This window comes from Fundulus heteroclitus, chromosome 9 (genome assembly GCF_011125445.2).
Source record: "Fundulus heteroclitus isolate FHET01 chromosome 9, MU-UCD_Fhet_4.1, whole genome shotgun sequence".
NCBI classification, from domain to species: domain Eukaryota; kingdom Metazoa; phylum Chordata; class Actinopteri; order Cyprinodontiformes; family Fundulidae; genus Fundulus; species Fundulus heteroclitus.
In genome coordinates this window covers 19813692-19828422 of record NC_046369.1, presented here as the reverse complement: position 1 = coordinate 19828422, position 14731 = coordinate 19813692, and the positions used below count along the sequence as shown (strand labels likewise).

Below are 14731 nucleotides of genomic sequence, written 5' to 3'. Positions count from 1 at the left end.
GCATTAAACTCGACTTAAACTACAGCATAAGCTGTTGTTAATGCTGTGAAAATGCAAAATAAATAAAGAAATAAACCGATAATGTTCACGTGCAATACCGTACTTTAACTGTAATATGCAATTACCTTCCACTCCACTTTAATTTAAATAGCTTCTGTCCAAACTTTATTTATACATTTTATAGTAATAGCTACCTGTATATCATGCTCACAATTCTGCCTATAGTAATAGCCATCTGTACATATATTCATAGTACATGTAAACTCTGTTATAATAATCATCTGTATATTATGTTATTGTACATATCTGTAAAACTCTACTCATAGTAATATCCACCTGTATATTATATTCAGTACATATCCAGCTGTAATTTTAGTTCACAATACTAGTTATCTTTATATTATACTCATAGGACAAATCTATCAGTAAAATTCTGTCTATAATAGTATTCATCTCTATATTTATTCAGTAAAAACCCATGTCCCGTACTTATGGAACCATTGTTTATTCTGCACTTGCTGCTATTGCACTTCTGGTTGGACCTAACCTGCATTTCGTTGCCTTGTACCTGTGTAATGACAATAAAGTTGAATCTAATCTAACTTAAACAATAACAAAAATTATAAAGAATTATATAAAAGACGGTTTGTGCCGCAGTCCTTTAGGACATGGTTGACATTTTTTTTTTCCTTTGTAAGCCGTTCGTTAATATTTGTTGCAAAGTTTTAATCTGTAGAAACCTGGACTACCTCGGAGGTATTCCTCGGTCAGTTTTCTCGTGGGCGTTGTCTCGTTCATCTTCATGTCAGACGACAGGCTGGCTACCAAACATGCAGGAAGGTGGGGTTGGTGCATTGTTTCACGGAAACGTTGCGCTGTTACTATGCAGCTCTATACGCTGCTGGATGTCTGCAGGCGCTCTACGCTGCAAAAGCCAATAGATTACAGAACAGTTGTACGGTATGTTTGAACTAAAAGACAAAAAAAAAAAAAAAAAACAAAGCGCCTTGTGCAAAATGTGCACTTGGGAACATGGCAGGTTACACTTGGTCCGTCAGTTCTCACACAAGTGCAGCGTGTGTGCGTCCTTGCCTAAAGTTGTGAGTAGCTGTTGCTATGCACAGTGGGATTTGTAGTGAGATACACGTGAGTGCTGTGTAACCAAAAAGCAGCCAGCAGTAATAGAAATATAGAATTATGTTGAAAGGCTGCATAGAATTGCATCTCGGGTCTGCGGTCCTAAAGCTTGACTTATGTGGGATAAATATCCGTGCATTCTGCCAATTTGGCCGTTACTGAAAAAAAAAAGCCATTGTTAAAGGACAAGCGTATGTACGAAGGTGCTTTGTTTAGATCAGAGCAGAACTAAACTTTCTGGCCTACAGGAAAAATGATGACGGAAAACTAACAATTGCATTTCCCCCCGAGCACATCGTCCCCCGTGGTACAACACAGCCCAGCAGTGTGGAGTGGACGGGATGAAAGGTGGAGATAAACATGCAATTCTAGTAGGAAACCTTTTGTAGGCAGCAAAAGACTTAAGACTGGGGCTGAGATGATCGTCCCAACCCAACGATGGCTTTAAACATCCACCCAGAGCTCCAGTGGAATGGTTCAGATCAAAGCACAATCTCTTGTTAGAATGGTCTAGTCAAAGTCCAGACCCAGGTCTGTTTGAAAACCATTTACAATCTTCTTCTTCTTCTTTTTCTTGCATGCAAAGCTTTTAGAGGTTTACCTCCGAAGACCACCATCTGTAATTAGTGTGACAGGTGGCTCTACAAGGACTCAGGAGTACAAATGCATGCCACAGTTTCATATTATCTATAAAAAAAAACAAAAAAAAAACATGCATTGTATTTCAAAGTTATGGTCAAATATATGTGCATCTGTGTGTAGGCAGGTTGTTTTTGTGTTTGATTTTTTTAAATATCTAGACTGTTTTCTCCCAGAGGAGACGGATCCACTGCAAACGTCAGACCTGGCTGCCAATTTTACAATTTAGCCTCTCCGACAGATTTCACTTTGGTGAAACGAAAGCTGACGTGAGTCAGCAACGCTCAGTCCTCAGGCTCCCAGCCGCTCAGGTTGTTTCCATGGCGGCGCCGCAGTCTGCCGCTGTTGACTATCGAACGTAAACTGTGGTCACTAAATCTCTCCGAGCGGATGTCAAAGCGCCGGCGTTGTTTGTGCTGTTGGATCTGTGGAAGCAGCCGCAGCTTTTCCGTCGTAGCGTTTGCTCTCCGACTGGTGTGAGTTGTCCAGTTGTGAGGTGCTGTGTTAACGTGCACCCCAATAAACCATCCGTGGCGTTTTTACATATTAAGAACACTTAACTTTATCACTGAAGTCCTGTTTAGATTCTGTTAGTTTAGGGTAGATATGGGCTAATGAGAGCTTTCATTGGAGCTCAGCATCCCTCCCTGCAGCAATAAGATCTGTGGCCTTCCTGAGAAGTGAGCCTTAAACAGTGTTTGGGTATTTGTGCATAAATATAAAATATGCATCCGTTTCTCCCGCAGTCTGCTCAAGCTACAATAAAAAAAAAAAGACGTAGGTCTACCAGTGTGGCTTGATATTAACCGACTTCTTCCTCTTGTTCTGCTTTTCCTCAGCGTGCGACTGTAAACACGGCGCGTGCAACCACCAGGGAAAGTGCTGCCACGACCAGTGCCTGGGTGGCTGCTCGGAGCTGGGGAACGCCTCCAGCTGTGTGGCCTGCAGGAACCTCCAGCATGGAAACGTCTGCGTGGACAAATGCCCTCCTGGATATTACGTCTTCCAAGGCTGGCGCTGCGTCAGCTTCTCCTTCTGCCAGGTTTGTGAGTCGTTGAAATTTCTAAAAACCAGGCTAGGCTAGAGCCATCGTTTCGTTTTCTATCTTTTTTTTTTTTTTTTTTTCTTTGTAGGACTTCTGATGGAAATAGTCTTGGTTTCAGCATAGAATGACTTAAATTTGAAAAACGTTGAAAAACGATGTTTCTGTATACCAGCCAGGTGGTGTTGAATTTTACATGGTGGCAGTTTTGCTTCATTAAACTCTAAAAAAAATTGTATACAAATACCGTTGTGTAAAAAAAGAAGAAGAAGAAAAAAATGGAGGGATGAAACCAACCATCCATTTCAGGGGAACAAGATTTTCAGCTTTTCAATTATCTGCAATATTTTGGGGAAAACTGTCTTTTTTTCCAGAAATTTTTTCCAGAGATCAGAATTAGTTTATATTCAGTGTAGATAAGATAAGATTTATTGATCTCACATTGGAGAAATTCACATGTCACATCGGCTCAGTAATCAGTAGTCATAGGAAAGAGGAGTCAAGTAGGACGTGAGGTATTGTGACACAGCACCCACGTTTCTTCCCACTAAAGGCAGATAACTTCAGGTTATGGGGTTGAGAATGTTTCTAAGCACTCTGGTTAAACCTTTAGTTTGGTGCACGCGCCTGACTGTGGAAGTGAGAGCAAACAGCAGCACATTTCTTTTCCAGAGATAATAAAAGAGATATTTCTCTAAAGTAATGCCTATAATTAAAGGGATGTTCCCATTTTTTCCAAATGAGTGTAGATGACAGAAGTGGCTTGAATTGAGAAAGGGTCAGCCATTACCCTTTCTAACAAAGGAAGGATTCCTGGATCAATGTTTGCTTCATTTGATTTTGTGTCTCTGCTCTGTCTTCTCTAACCCCCAGTCGGTCGAGGCAGATGACCGTTCACACTGAGCCTGGTTCTGCCGGAGGTTTTTCCTTCCCGCTAACGGGGAGTTTTCTTCTCCACTGTCGCTTCATGCATGCTCAGTATGAGGGATTGCTGCAAAGCTATGGACAATGCAGACGACTGTCCACTGTGGCTCTACGCTCTTTCAGGAGGAGTGAATGCTGCTTGTCAAGATTCAATACAATCTGCTGGGTTTCCTTAGATAGGAAAGTTTTTAACCAATCTGTCAAGAAGATTTGATTGATTTTGACTTTGTACAATGGCGTGAGATGACAGATGTTGTGAACTAGCGCGATATAAATAAAATTTAATTGAACTGATCTGAGACATTTGATGCTTGTCCAGTTTTTGATCTTCCAGGTACGGTGTTCTTCTGACGTCTTTTGGCTTGTTGCACTCTTTAGAGACTCTGCTGTCTGCTCAGTTCACACAGTCGTCTTTTTGTCGTCGTTTTACGTGCAGGACCTTCACAACCAGTGCAAGAAATCGAAGGATCTGGATCCCAACTGTCATGAGTACGTCATCCACAACGGGGCCTGCATTCAGGAGTGTCCTTCCGGATACAGCAGCAACTCCACTACGTAAGTTCGGGTCACCGGTAACACGCATACAAACACGGCTTAAACGCCACCATCAACACCAGCAAAACAAATGTGCGGTGGTTAGTGGACACAATAATGTCAAATGTGCAAGGGCACTGTCTACTGTATGAGTAAAGGTTGTTGATTCTCTTTTTGGAGATTTTAATCATTCGTTTCTCTAATTGTTTGTTCTCTCCCACATCAGTAAAGCTAATTATTCAAGTTATTAATCTGTAAAATAAAAAGGGTGAAAGGCCAGTGTCGCGCTAATGATATAGTAAACAACTATCTGCGAGTTGAGTTGCAACTAACTTGCCGTCCTCGGTTGCCTTAAAATGCGGCGTGCATCAGAGAAAATGACTCACAGCGTTCACATTCCAGCAAAAAATGTCTGTTTTATGAGTCACAAAATAAGCAGCATACCATTTCACTTGAAACACTGTACCGTTGGACTGGGAGCACCCAATATGGAGTTTCTAGTCGTAACTTTATAGCCCAGCAAGATCTGCTACAAATAAGCCTGTTTTGTTCTCACAGGTTTTGCTTTCGCAGGTCACAAATGGTAATTAAGTCAAAATCTTGGTTCAGTAATGTGCAATTAGGGTTATTTATGATCTCTTTTTTGAAACATGCGATGAAACAAATTGGAAAGACATGAAAATCAATTTAGAATAGGAGGAAGCTAGACGTAAAGGGTCATAAACTGTAAGAAGAGTAAAAACAGGTCCACAAAACTGAACCAGCACGTTAAAAGTTGACACCACCACTTACTAAGTAAAATATATAAGCATTTAAATCTACACTAAATAAAAGTGTGTTTTTTTTCCAAATGGGTACATTTCCAGCTTCTCTTTAAAACTAGTTGCGAAGCAATACGTTTTCAGGTGAATTACAAATCTTATCATTCAAATCTCTGTAAAACACGAAGAAACCTGCATCTTTAGACCAGTGCCTCCTTTTGACCTAATGAGCCATGTTGCCTATATTTAATTGGAAATAGTTTTCCATTGAATTAAAATATTACAGAAGAATTAAGGCCCCTTTTTGGCAAAGTGTATTTAGACTCCACTAACATTACACTGATATTGTAAAGCCTACGCGTCACAAATACGTTGATCTGTTTCTCTGCCAAACTTTCTGTCAGAGTGGTCCTGATTTTCTTTTCTTTTTGAGAAATTGCACAGGCGTTTAAAGCTATTTTAACCACTAGTCAGTGTTATACATAGGGTTAAAGACTTGGTCTTGGTCATAGATGATGCCGAGGATCCTTAGAATGAGGTAAAGCTGTCAATAAGAATTATGTGGGTAGCTAGTGAATTATGGAACGTTTTACACAAGAACAATGACCAAGATTATTGTTCTCGGTGTGTTAATACTCCTTGTACTCCTTGTTTGGAGATTAGATTTTTTCATAACTTTAGCAATGTTTATATGGTTTATGCTGTAAAAACAATTTAGAATAGGAGGAAGCTATATTACTGTTACTATTACTATTAAAAATGGACTGAAGTTGCAAATGTCTATATATATTATCTCCTGCATTTATTTATGCCAGTGACTCCCATTCTAAGTGTGGAGAATAAAATATTTTTAATTGCTGAAGCTGGCCCGTAAGGGGTTAGAAATCCAGAAAATGCATGAACATTTGTTATATATGGTGAAAACTGGAATTAATGAGATTCATCGGGAAAACAAAATGCTCAGAGATGATGCCGATATTCTTTACTTGACGGTAGAGTACAACTGTTCAAAGCAAATAAATGATTTGCCGCTAAATCATGGAGCTCTTTAGGACTGAGGATAATAATCTCTGCTTTGTCGGAGCTCTGGAGTAAAAAATAAAAATGTCATCCAGTAGGTCAATCAACTGATCAGAGCTTCATTGATAAATAAAACTTGCTGTTAACAGCACAGCTGTGGAAACTGCTGCGACTTGAATTGTGAAAGGGAAGAATAAAACTGGACTTAGACCAGAACCTTGCAGAACACCAGAAATGACTGGAAAATGTGGACGCATGAACGCGCCAAAGATCAGATGAAGTATCTATGATGTAAAAACAGAACCTGCGATCCAGATTAGATGTTCAGATCTAATAACGCGCTGTGGTCGACGGTGTTTAGTGCAGCAGAGCTAGCATGGACACGTTGTCTGATGTAATTATAAACACAATCTCTCTACTGTGAAGGGCTCAAAATGCTAACTGGACCATTTCTATTCCGATTCCTTTTTTTTTTTTTAAAGATTCAACGACATTTATTTATTTGGCTGATATTAAAGGACAATAATCTGCCGGCTGCTGTCTATAAGTGTTCTTGTATCTTTGTCTGGAGATCATATCCGTTCAACTAGCCTGTTTATACCAGAGTTTTTCATGAATTCAACGCTACTTATACACATGGCGTCATGTTTACCTGAGGAAAGGATACTTGTGCTGTAAAACTGAATTAGCTTTAATAGTCTCAATGAGCTGTTTATTTAGTCCGATTGGGTGTTTCACAAGCTTGTTTCACATGACGAGATTTATTATGGGGATTTGGAGGTTCGGTTTAAGGGATCATAAACACATTTTCCTCCAGCAGCAAGGATTTTCTAGGCGTTTAAGGTGGCTGGAGTCGAATTTGTCAGAGAGGCAGAACATGGAAGCAATGATTCCTGCTAAAGAGTCACAAAGTGAGGCCCCTCAGCTTTGCTGCAAAGTGTCACTAATGCAAAAAAGCAGCCTCAACATCTGTCACACCTGGTCCTTTTCAGCACGCGCTTTCGGCCGCCTGCCAACAATCAAGAGCGCGACCTCTTTTGGCATTCTCACTCGTCGTGAAGGAGCACAGAGGAAAATCACCGGCGCACTTATTTAGCCTCGGCGGCTCTTGCTAAACCAGGGAGATGCGTGTTTGTTTTGAAGCCAAGTATGTGTTTTGGAAACCACTCCTGTTTACACGCTCGCTAAACGCGTACGCGAGGCTTGAGCAACAAGTACAACATACTTTCCGGCAGGAGGAATGAAATATTCATGTGACTAAATCATTAATGGGAGCTATCGCTGGAGGCGACAGTCACATCAACTGAAGATCAATGCAAAAAAAAGACGGGGGTTAGGTTTTTGCTGCTCAAAACTTATTTGTCTGCAACACTTGAAGACACACCGGATGACGTGCGTTGATGCCGTTCATATATTTTACTAGTTTGCGCTGATTTCCTTTTGGAATATATATTGGATTATATTTTTAAGCTTAAATCTGCCAAAGTATAGAGTTAACAGACCCAATGTATGGGTTTAGTGACTATTGCTCATGCACTTAGGAAGCTGACCTCTGTGTCTTTAAAACTCAGCGCAGAGATCACACAGAAGAGGCCCGGTGTAAATACACGGCCAGAGCTGCAGGAGCAGCGTCTGACGAGCATTTGCTTAGGTGAGGAAAGTGTATTGCTCAACAGCACGTCAGCTATGAGGAGGGAAATTAGGGAGAGTTCACCCTGCCTCACATTTTCTCATGGCATCATAGAAGTTTGTGCTTCATGTTCTATATAAAGCATTAGGGAATCTCACTGGACCCGTAGATGTCAGCAGACCCAGGAAGGCCTTTATTCTGGAAACGTACTGGACGGCTGTTTTAACAGATGTTAAGGGAATTGAAAATGTTTTAATCTTGATGCAGAACGACCCCCTAGCTTTCTTGTATGCTTTGGTTCAGCTGACCTCTCACTTGGTGTTGTTAACAGTTTGTCTTTCCTGCATTAAGCTGGAGGAAATTCTTACCTTGACTAAGAGATTTTTGTGGAGTCAAGATGCAAGGAACCATCATTTGGTGGCTGCGTTTGGATGAGTATACTGTATGCATGGTGAGAGATGTCGTAGTAGTCAATAATCTGAACTAGGAGGAGTATATAGATATTAATGGATATGATCCGAGAACTGAGCTTTCATATCTGTAATTGCTCAGCTGCAAAATTTGATCTCAGTCTAAACACTATCAGGCAGTCTAAACACTATCAGAGTGTTATTAAATGTGTCGAACGCAACACTCAGATCCAGTGAAACCACGTGAAGTGGGTCAAAATGTCTTTTCTGTTTTCTTTTCTTACCAAAAACACTATTTATAAGTGGATGAGATGAGCATTCTCAGCACTAAACGTTGGTTGAGTTATGGTTTGCGTATCTCAACACCAACACAGAATATCCAAGCAAAGTCTAAACAAGCTCAAACTCTTTTAATGAAATCTAAAATGCAGGGTTTTTTTTAGCCTCTGTTAATTACTAACTGGTTTAAAATGTGTATTTTTTTTTTTCAATCAAAATCTAATTTATTGAATGGAATACACATTACATGTAACCCATTCGCACCGTACCCTTTGTCACTAGGCTTTCCCCTCATTAAAACCTTTTTTTATGAAACTCTTCATAATTATATTTTAAAAATGAAACGGGGAATACTTCTGAGCACTTAAAGGGAGATCTACAACGCAATGCCATTATTGGTCTGCATTCACAGTGAAAGACAGAGATCAAAATGAACCAGCTAGTCTGTTAAAACAGCTCCTACTCTGCTGCCTGCAGAGCGCGTGGCGGTAATGAGAACTGGGCTCTGGAGGAGACTTTTCTGTCTTTTTACACGTCCATCCTGCTCTGGGAACACGTTTGACGGTGTTGTGACGGCGCAGCGTTTGAACCAGTGTTATAGCTCACTTTTAGTACCGCTTGCTGGATCGGAAACTAACCCTCTAAGGGTGCCTGAAACCTTTCCACAGCAGATATCATGTAATAAACAAGACTTTTCCATCAGGACCCTGTTGCGACATCATGGCCTCTTGTGTGTTTTGGTTAAAGCGAGAAAGAACGTCGTCCCGGTGCCGTCGCCTGTGAATAATCAGCGCTGTGACGGCGGCCTGCGTGTCTTCCTCAGGGCCTCGTTCAAAAGCCAAACAGGCTTACACTAATGCGCCCTGATATGATCACAGGTTCGAGTAATCCTTCCTCATCCATTTATTTCAAATCATTGGTTCATCCATTTATTTATTCTTTCCATCCATTTATTCTTTTCATCCACCTGTCTTTCACTGTGATCTTTTAAATTGTTATAGGTTCAGTAGTGGAAGGACCATTCTTGGTCGGGTCCTGAAAACGATGGGTTTTGTTCATTAAACGTGTCAGAACCTTGTTCATTTTACCGTCCCTCATTACAGCCGTTACTGTAACATTACTCAAGTTATTAAGGATAAAAAGACAGTCAATATATCTACTTCATAGGTTATACATTTGGGGTTTAGGTGTTCCAGGTTGAATGTTTTATGTTGTTTAATTCATCATACCTAGTTATTATCCTCCAAAACCGTTTCCTTTCTGTCACATGATTAAATTAACCACATTTGTTTTGCTCTTAATGCATCTGCCTCTGTCTTCTATGCGAAAGGAGTTTGCTCATCTTTTCTTCTTTCTTTTTTTCTTCTTCTTCTTTTTTTTTTTTTTTTTTTGGACAACGTGACAGCGAGCACACACTCTCACATTTGGTGTGGTTCTGTCTGGGTTGGGCCGAAACCAAAAACCCGAGCGTCAGCTGCAGGCCTCCGCTCTCGATGGTTCCAACAGACCCCGGAGTCCGAGTCACAGGGTTCAGATATAAACGCTGTCCCTTTAAGAGCCGCCCTCGGAGCCCCGGCCTGTCTGCCTGTGTGTCTGTGTTTTCGGTACAACAGCCCAAAACATTCTCCCTTTTCTGCGCTGCAACTAGAGCGTTACGCCGGAGAGGCGGCATACGTTTTCTTTTTTTTTTTTCCTGTGTGGGAGACGGATAAAGACGACACATCCTTGATTTTTTTTTTTTTTTTTTTTTTATATATATATTATTCACTGTGTTTCCACTCGCTCAAAATCACAATGAGCTGGTCTTTGATTGGTAGGAACTTTTGTAAGAGTTTGATAAGTTGCAGACAAAGATCATCAGGGATGAAAATGGGAGGTTTTCATGTCTTTGTGAGGACAGCATAGCAGCCTGAGGGAGAAAGTAAAGGAATGGTCCTGGAGGGGGGGGGGGGGGGGGGGGGGGGGTTATAATATGAGTAGTGTAAACAGAACTTAAAGCACGAAGAGATTGCAAACAGTAGTATCTGCATAGCTTACGTGTTTCCCCCCCCGATGAACAACAGCTTCCTTTGTAAGCTTAGTTCCCCATGTGCTTTAAAAAAGGTGACTGCATCCACTGCCTGCTTTAACTGTACTCTGCTTGAACCTTTTAAGGCTGCCGGCCATCATCTTCTACTAAATCCTTAAATAGGGGTCGTCCCCCGTTGACGAAAGTCGGTTTTTCTGCTTCTTTTGCTGTTTTGGGGTAAAATTAATGAAGATACAGTCCCAGAAAACCAGCTTTCATCTCTCCAATGATATCACCCGAGGCGTTGTTTTATGTATATAAATTTATATCAATAAACCTTTTATTCTATTTGTTAATAGAGCTAGGAACAGTCACAAATTAAAATAATTCAAACCTGGATTGTTATACAGTAACTCCAAACACTTTAAAGCTCACTCTCTGATTTGCGAAACGTTTGTTTATGTAAAGCAAACGTATTTTTGTGAAGTCTTGCAGAGGAAACGCACCCTTCGTCATCCAGCTGTGTTTACACTGTCATTGTATATTTGTTAAATAATGATCTCATCTCGATTTAAACGACAGTTTCTCGAAACAATAAATTCACAGATCGGTTTCTCTTCCGGCCACTTGGTTTGTATTTTAGGATTTCTTAGACTTTCGATCTCAACCTATTTTGTTTGTTCGCAAAGGATTAATTATGATGTTTCTGAGTGATATATTCGGCTGAAAGCCCTGGTGTTTTGAAAAGTGTCGGCACTAAATGGGATAAAAAAGATGGATTAAGCTCTTTAGAAATCTTTCGAGGGGATTTTGAAGGACGCAGCGCTGGTTTGTGAATGAAGCATCGGGTCTCCCCGTTTAGACGGGCCTTTTGTGAATGGCTTTCCATCAAGGCCCCTTTGGGCTGTGAATTCCTGCCTGTGTGCCGCGCGGCTTCGTGCAGAAATGCACGCTTTGCCGGGAGAGGACGTCACCGAGCGAACAGAGACAAAAAGCAACAGGCGAGAGCTCCTTTGGGAGCTGCGGCCGTGTTGTTTGGGTTTGTCTGTGATTATGCTCCCTTTGATCGTTCGCGTCGGTTCTCCTCGGAGCAAATAAACATCAAGGAGGCGCAGATGTGAACGGGAGCGAGCATAAACTGAGTTTACGGGCTCATTATGGGAATTATCTGATTGCTTGAGAGAAGCGTTCACTTCTGAGTCATGATCCGCTTTTTGCAACCGGCAGGCGGGAGAGTAAAAGACATCCTGCAGTTTGATCCAGAGATTCAGATTTTATTTTATTTTTTTCCCCCCCAGTGTCCTGTCTAGCAATGTGGCAATAAGAATTGATGTCTTAATGCCAAATAGAGCTCGACAGATTTTGCTTTCACAAGTGGAGCAATCAGCTTTTGCATACACTGCAAAAACAGAACTAAAAATAAGTATTTTTTTCTTGAAAGTAGTGTATCTGTACTTTATTTGAGCAGGTAAATAAGATCATTTGCCAATGGAATAAGATTTTTGCACTTAAAATAGGAAAAACTCATCTCCATCAACATATTTCAAGTGCAGTATATCTAATTATCTTATTTTAGGGGTAAAAATACTCTTTCCATTGGCAGATAGTCTTATTTACCTGCTCAAATCAGGGGCAAATACACTAATTTCAAGAACATTTTACTTATTTTTAGTTCTGTTTTTGCAGTGTAGTGCTCCGCTTGATTTATGCATGTAAATAGTTTTATTGTGGTTCCTGCAGGGAGAATTTCAAATTATGTGGACAGTACAATGAGAAAGTAGGAGAGTAAAGGAAGAACAAGAAGAGAAAAAAAAAAAGAAAGAGAGGAGGTGAAAGAAAGAAGAGATAAAAGGGAAAGAATGATAAAACTCAGATTTTAATGCGTTTTACTGTGTGCTAGATTAGAGCAAAATATGTGCTAGATTAGAGCAAAATATCCAGTGTAATTGTGAAAAGGATGCACGGTTTTTTTTTCATTTAAAAGAAAAAAACATGTTCCGTGCATTAAAATCCATCACACCATTATTCTGACGCCCCTAACTAGAATCAGAACCTTCTCGGCTTTTTGTTGCAGCCCAAACGAAGGCGCTCGTCACACAAAGGGCTGAACGATTTTGGAAAATAATCTATTGCGATTTTTTTTTCTTAAAATTGCGATTTAATAAGATTTTTTTTCCAGTTTGATTTATCATGTCTTTTTAAATATATACAAACAACAAATCAATTTGTTTCCTCGCTGTGCAGATTAGTTGCTAAAAGACTCACAGCATCTAAACTCGGAGCAGTAATGATTGCGTTCTGCCTACGATATATTTTAACCAAAATTGCAATTTTGACTTTTCTCCGCATTAACCAAAAGCAACAAAAATGGTGTCTAAATAAAAATGTTTGTAAACAAAGACTATTTAAAACAAGAACTTTTAATGTTTCTATTAATCAGAATATTATTCAAGAGAACAGCTTTTAATTGATTTGGACATCAATCCTTCTTGGACATAAAGTGTAACCAGTCTATGTAATAAACTGATTGACCTGTACTTAATGCTATGTATGATTATATAAACTCTAAAACAAGTAATACAATTAGATTATCTCACTGCTGCAACTGTCTTCCCTTCTATGTGGAGGCAAACCCACTTTAAACATTTTACCAACACCTAATGGACGTGTCTAATTCCCTAATTGTTACAGATCCAAAAATTGCTGACCTCTGCGATTTGGAAATTGCGTTTTTTTTAAATCGCGATTATATTGAAAATGCGATTAATTGTTCAGCCCTAGTCACACGTGGCTCTAATCTCCGTCTCTTGTGCCTGTTCAGGTTGACGTGCGAACCGTGCGCGGGCCCCTGTCCCAAAGCGTGCCAGGGAAACAAGACGATTGACTCTGTAACTTCAGCCCAGGCCCTCAGAGGATGCACAGTCATCGAGGGCAACATGGTCATCAAGATTCGAGGAGGGAGTAAGTAGCCGTTACCCCTCCCCCCCCCCCCCCCCCCCTCCCCCCCCCCCCCCCCCCCCCGCCGCCGGGCCTGCTGGGTCGGCTCCACGTACCGTTGTCCTCCGGTCTGTGTGAGTGGCTGCAGCCTGACCCGTCCCTCTGCTTGCAGCGAACATAGCGGCCGAGCTGGAGGCTAGCCTGGGACAGATCGAGGTCATCAAAGGTTACCTGAGCGTGCGCAGAGCCTACGCCTTGGTCTCCCTCTCCTTCCTGCGAAAGCTGCGCGTCATTAAGGGGGAGCAGTTTGAGGGAGAGTAAGCGCTCCTCCGTCCGCCTCCCGTCTCAGCTTCATTTCCGTTACGCTGCGGTTAATCACCTCGCCGCTCTGCTCTGCTCTGCTCTGCGTTTCTCCCATCAGCCACTACGCCTTCTACGCGCTGGACAACCAGAACCTCCGGCAGCTGTGGGATTGGTCCAAGCACAACCTGACGATCGAGCGAGGTCGCATGTTCTTCCACTTCAACCCCAAGCTCTGCATGACCGAAATCAAGAAGCTGGAGGAGGTGACGGGAACCAAGGAGCGCAACCAGAACAACGACATCTCTGTTCGCACCAACGGAGACCAAGCATCCTGTAAGATCCTCGTGTGTCCCCTGAGCATTCACCTCCGTAATGTCGCCGCTTTTCGTGAAGGGTGAGAGGCGAAGGTTGTGGAAAATTGGGTCAAACAAGAGAAGTTACATTGAAGTTTAAACATTTCATGATGATGGGGATCCAGTCCAGAAGCTAAAGCTTGGACAACAGAGCTGGGTTTCACTCACCAAGAGATTCGTTTTGCAAACGGGAAACTTTTATTTCCTGCAGAACCAGATGACAGAAGACTCTTACAGCCTTGTAACTACATGTACCCCTCTTAGAGCTTTTCACATTTTATCATATTACAATCAGAAAGACACAGTTTTCAGCTCTTAACAGGTTTCACAAATAGCTTTAGATCTGGACTTTGACTGGGCCATTCTAAAAGGAGAATAATCTGAGCCATTATGGCTCTGCACTGCAAAAACAGACTTAACTGAACTAAAAATAATAAAAAAAAATTTCCTGAAATTAGTGTATTTGTACTTTATTTGAGCAGGTAAATAAGATAATCTGCCAATGGAATAAGATTTTTGCACTTAAAATAGGAAGAACTCATCTCCATCAACTTATTTCAAGTGCAGCACATCTAATTATTTTATTTTAGGGGTAAATGACTCTTCTATTGGCAGATAATCTTATTTAGCTGCTCAAATCAAGGACAAATACACAAATTTCAAGAAAATATGACTTATTTTTGGTTCTGTTTTTGCAGTGTGGCTGTATGCTAGAGTACTCCACACGGCTGAAAAAATGAACCGCTGGCTCGAT

General features: G+C 41.1%; 1 protein-coding gene across 1 annotated transcript in view; it reads left to right on the top strand.

The window, feature by feature from the left end:
• The window catches only part of insrb (insulin receptor b), an 80756-nt gene extending 66649 nt beyond the window's left edge, over positions 1–14107 (top strand). The window contains exons 3-7 of the mRNA XM_036141193.1: positions 2616–2818; positions 4179–4297; positions 13206–13345; positions 13494–13638; positions 13743–14107. Coding sequence (XP_035997086.1) covers positions 2616–2818; positions 4179–4297; positions 13206–13345; positions 13494–13638; positions 13743–14022 — 887 coding nt within the window. The 3' untranslated portion in view covers positions 14023–14107. The remainder of the gene's footprint in view (positions 1–2615; positions 2819–4178; positions 4298–13205; positions 13346–13493; positions 13639–13742) is intronic.
• The last annotated feature ends 624 nt before the right edge of the window (positions 14108–14731 follow it).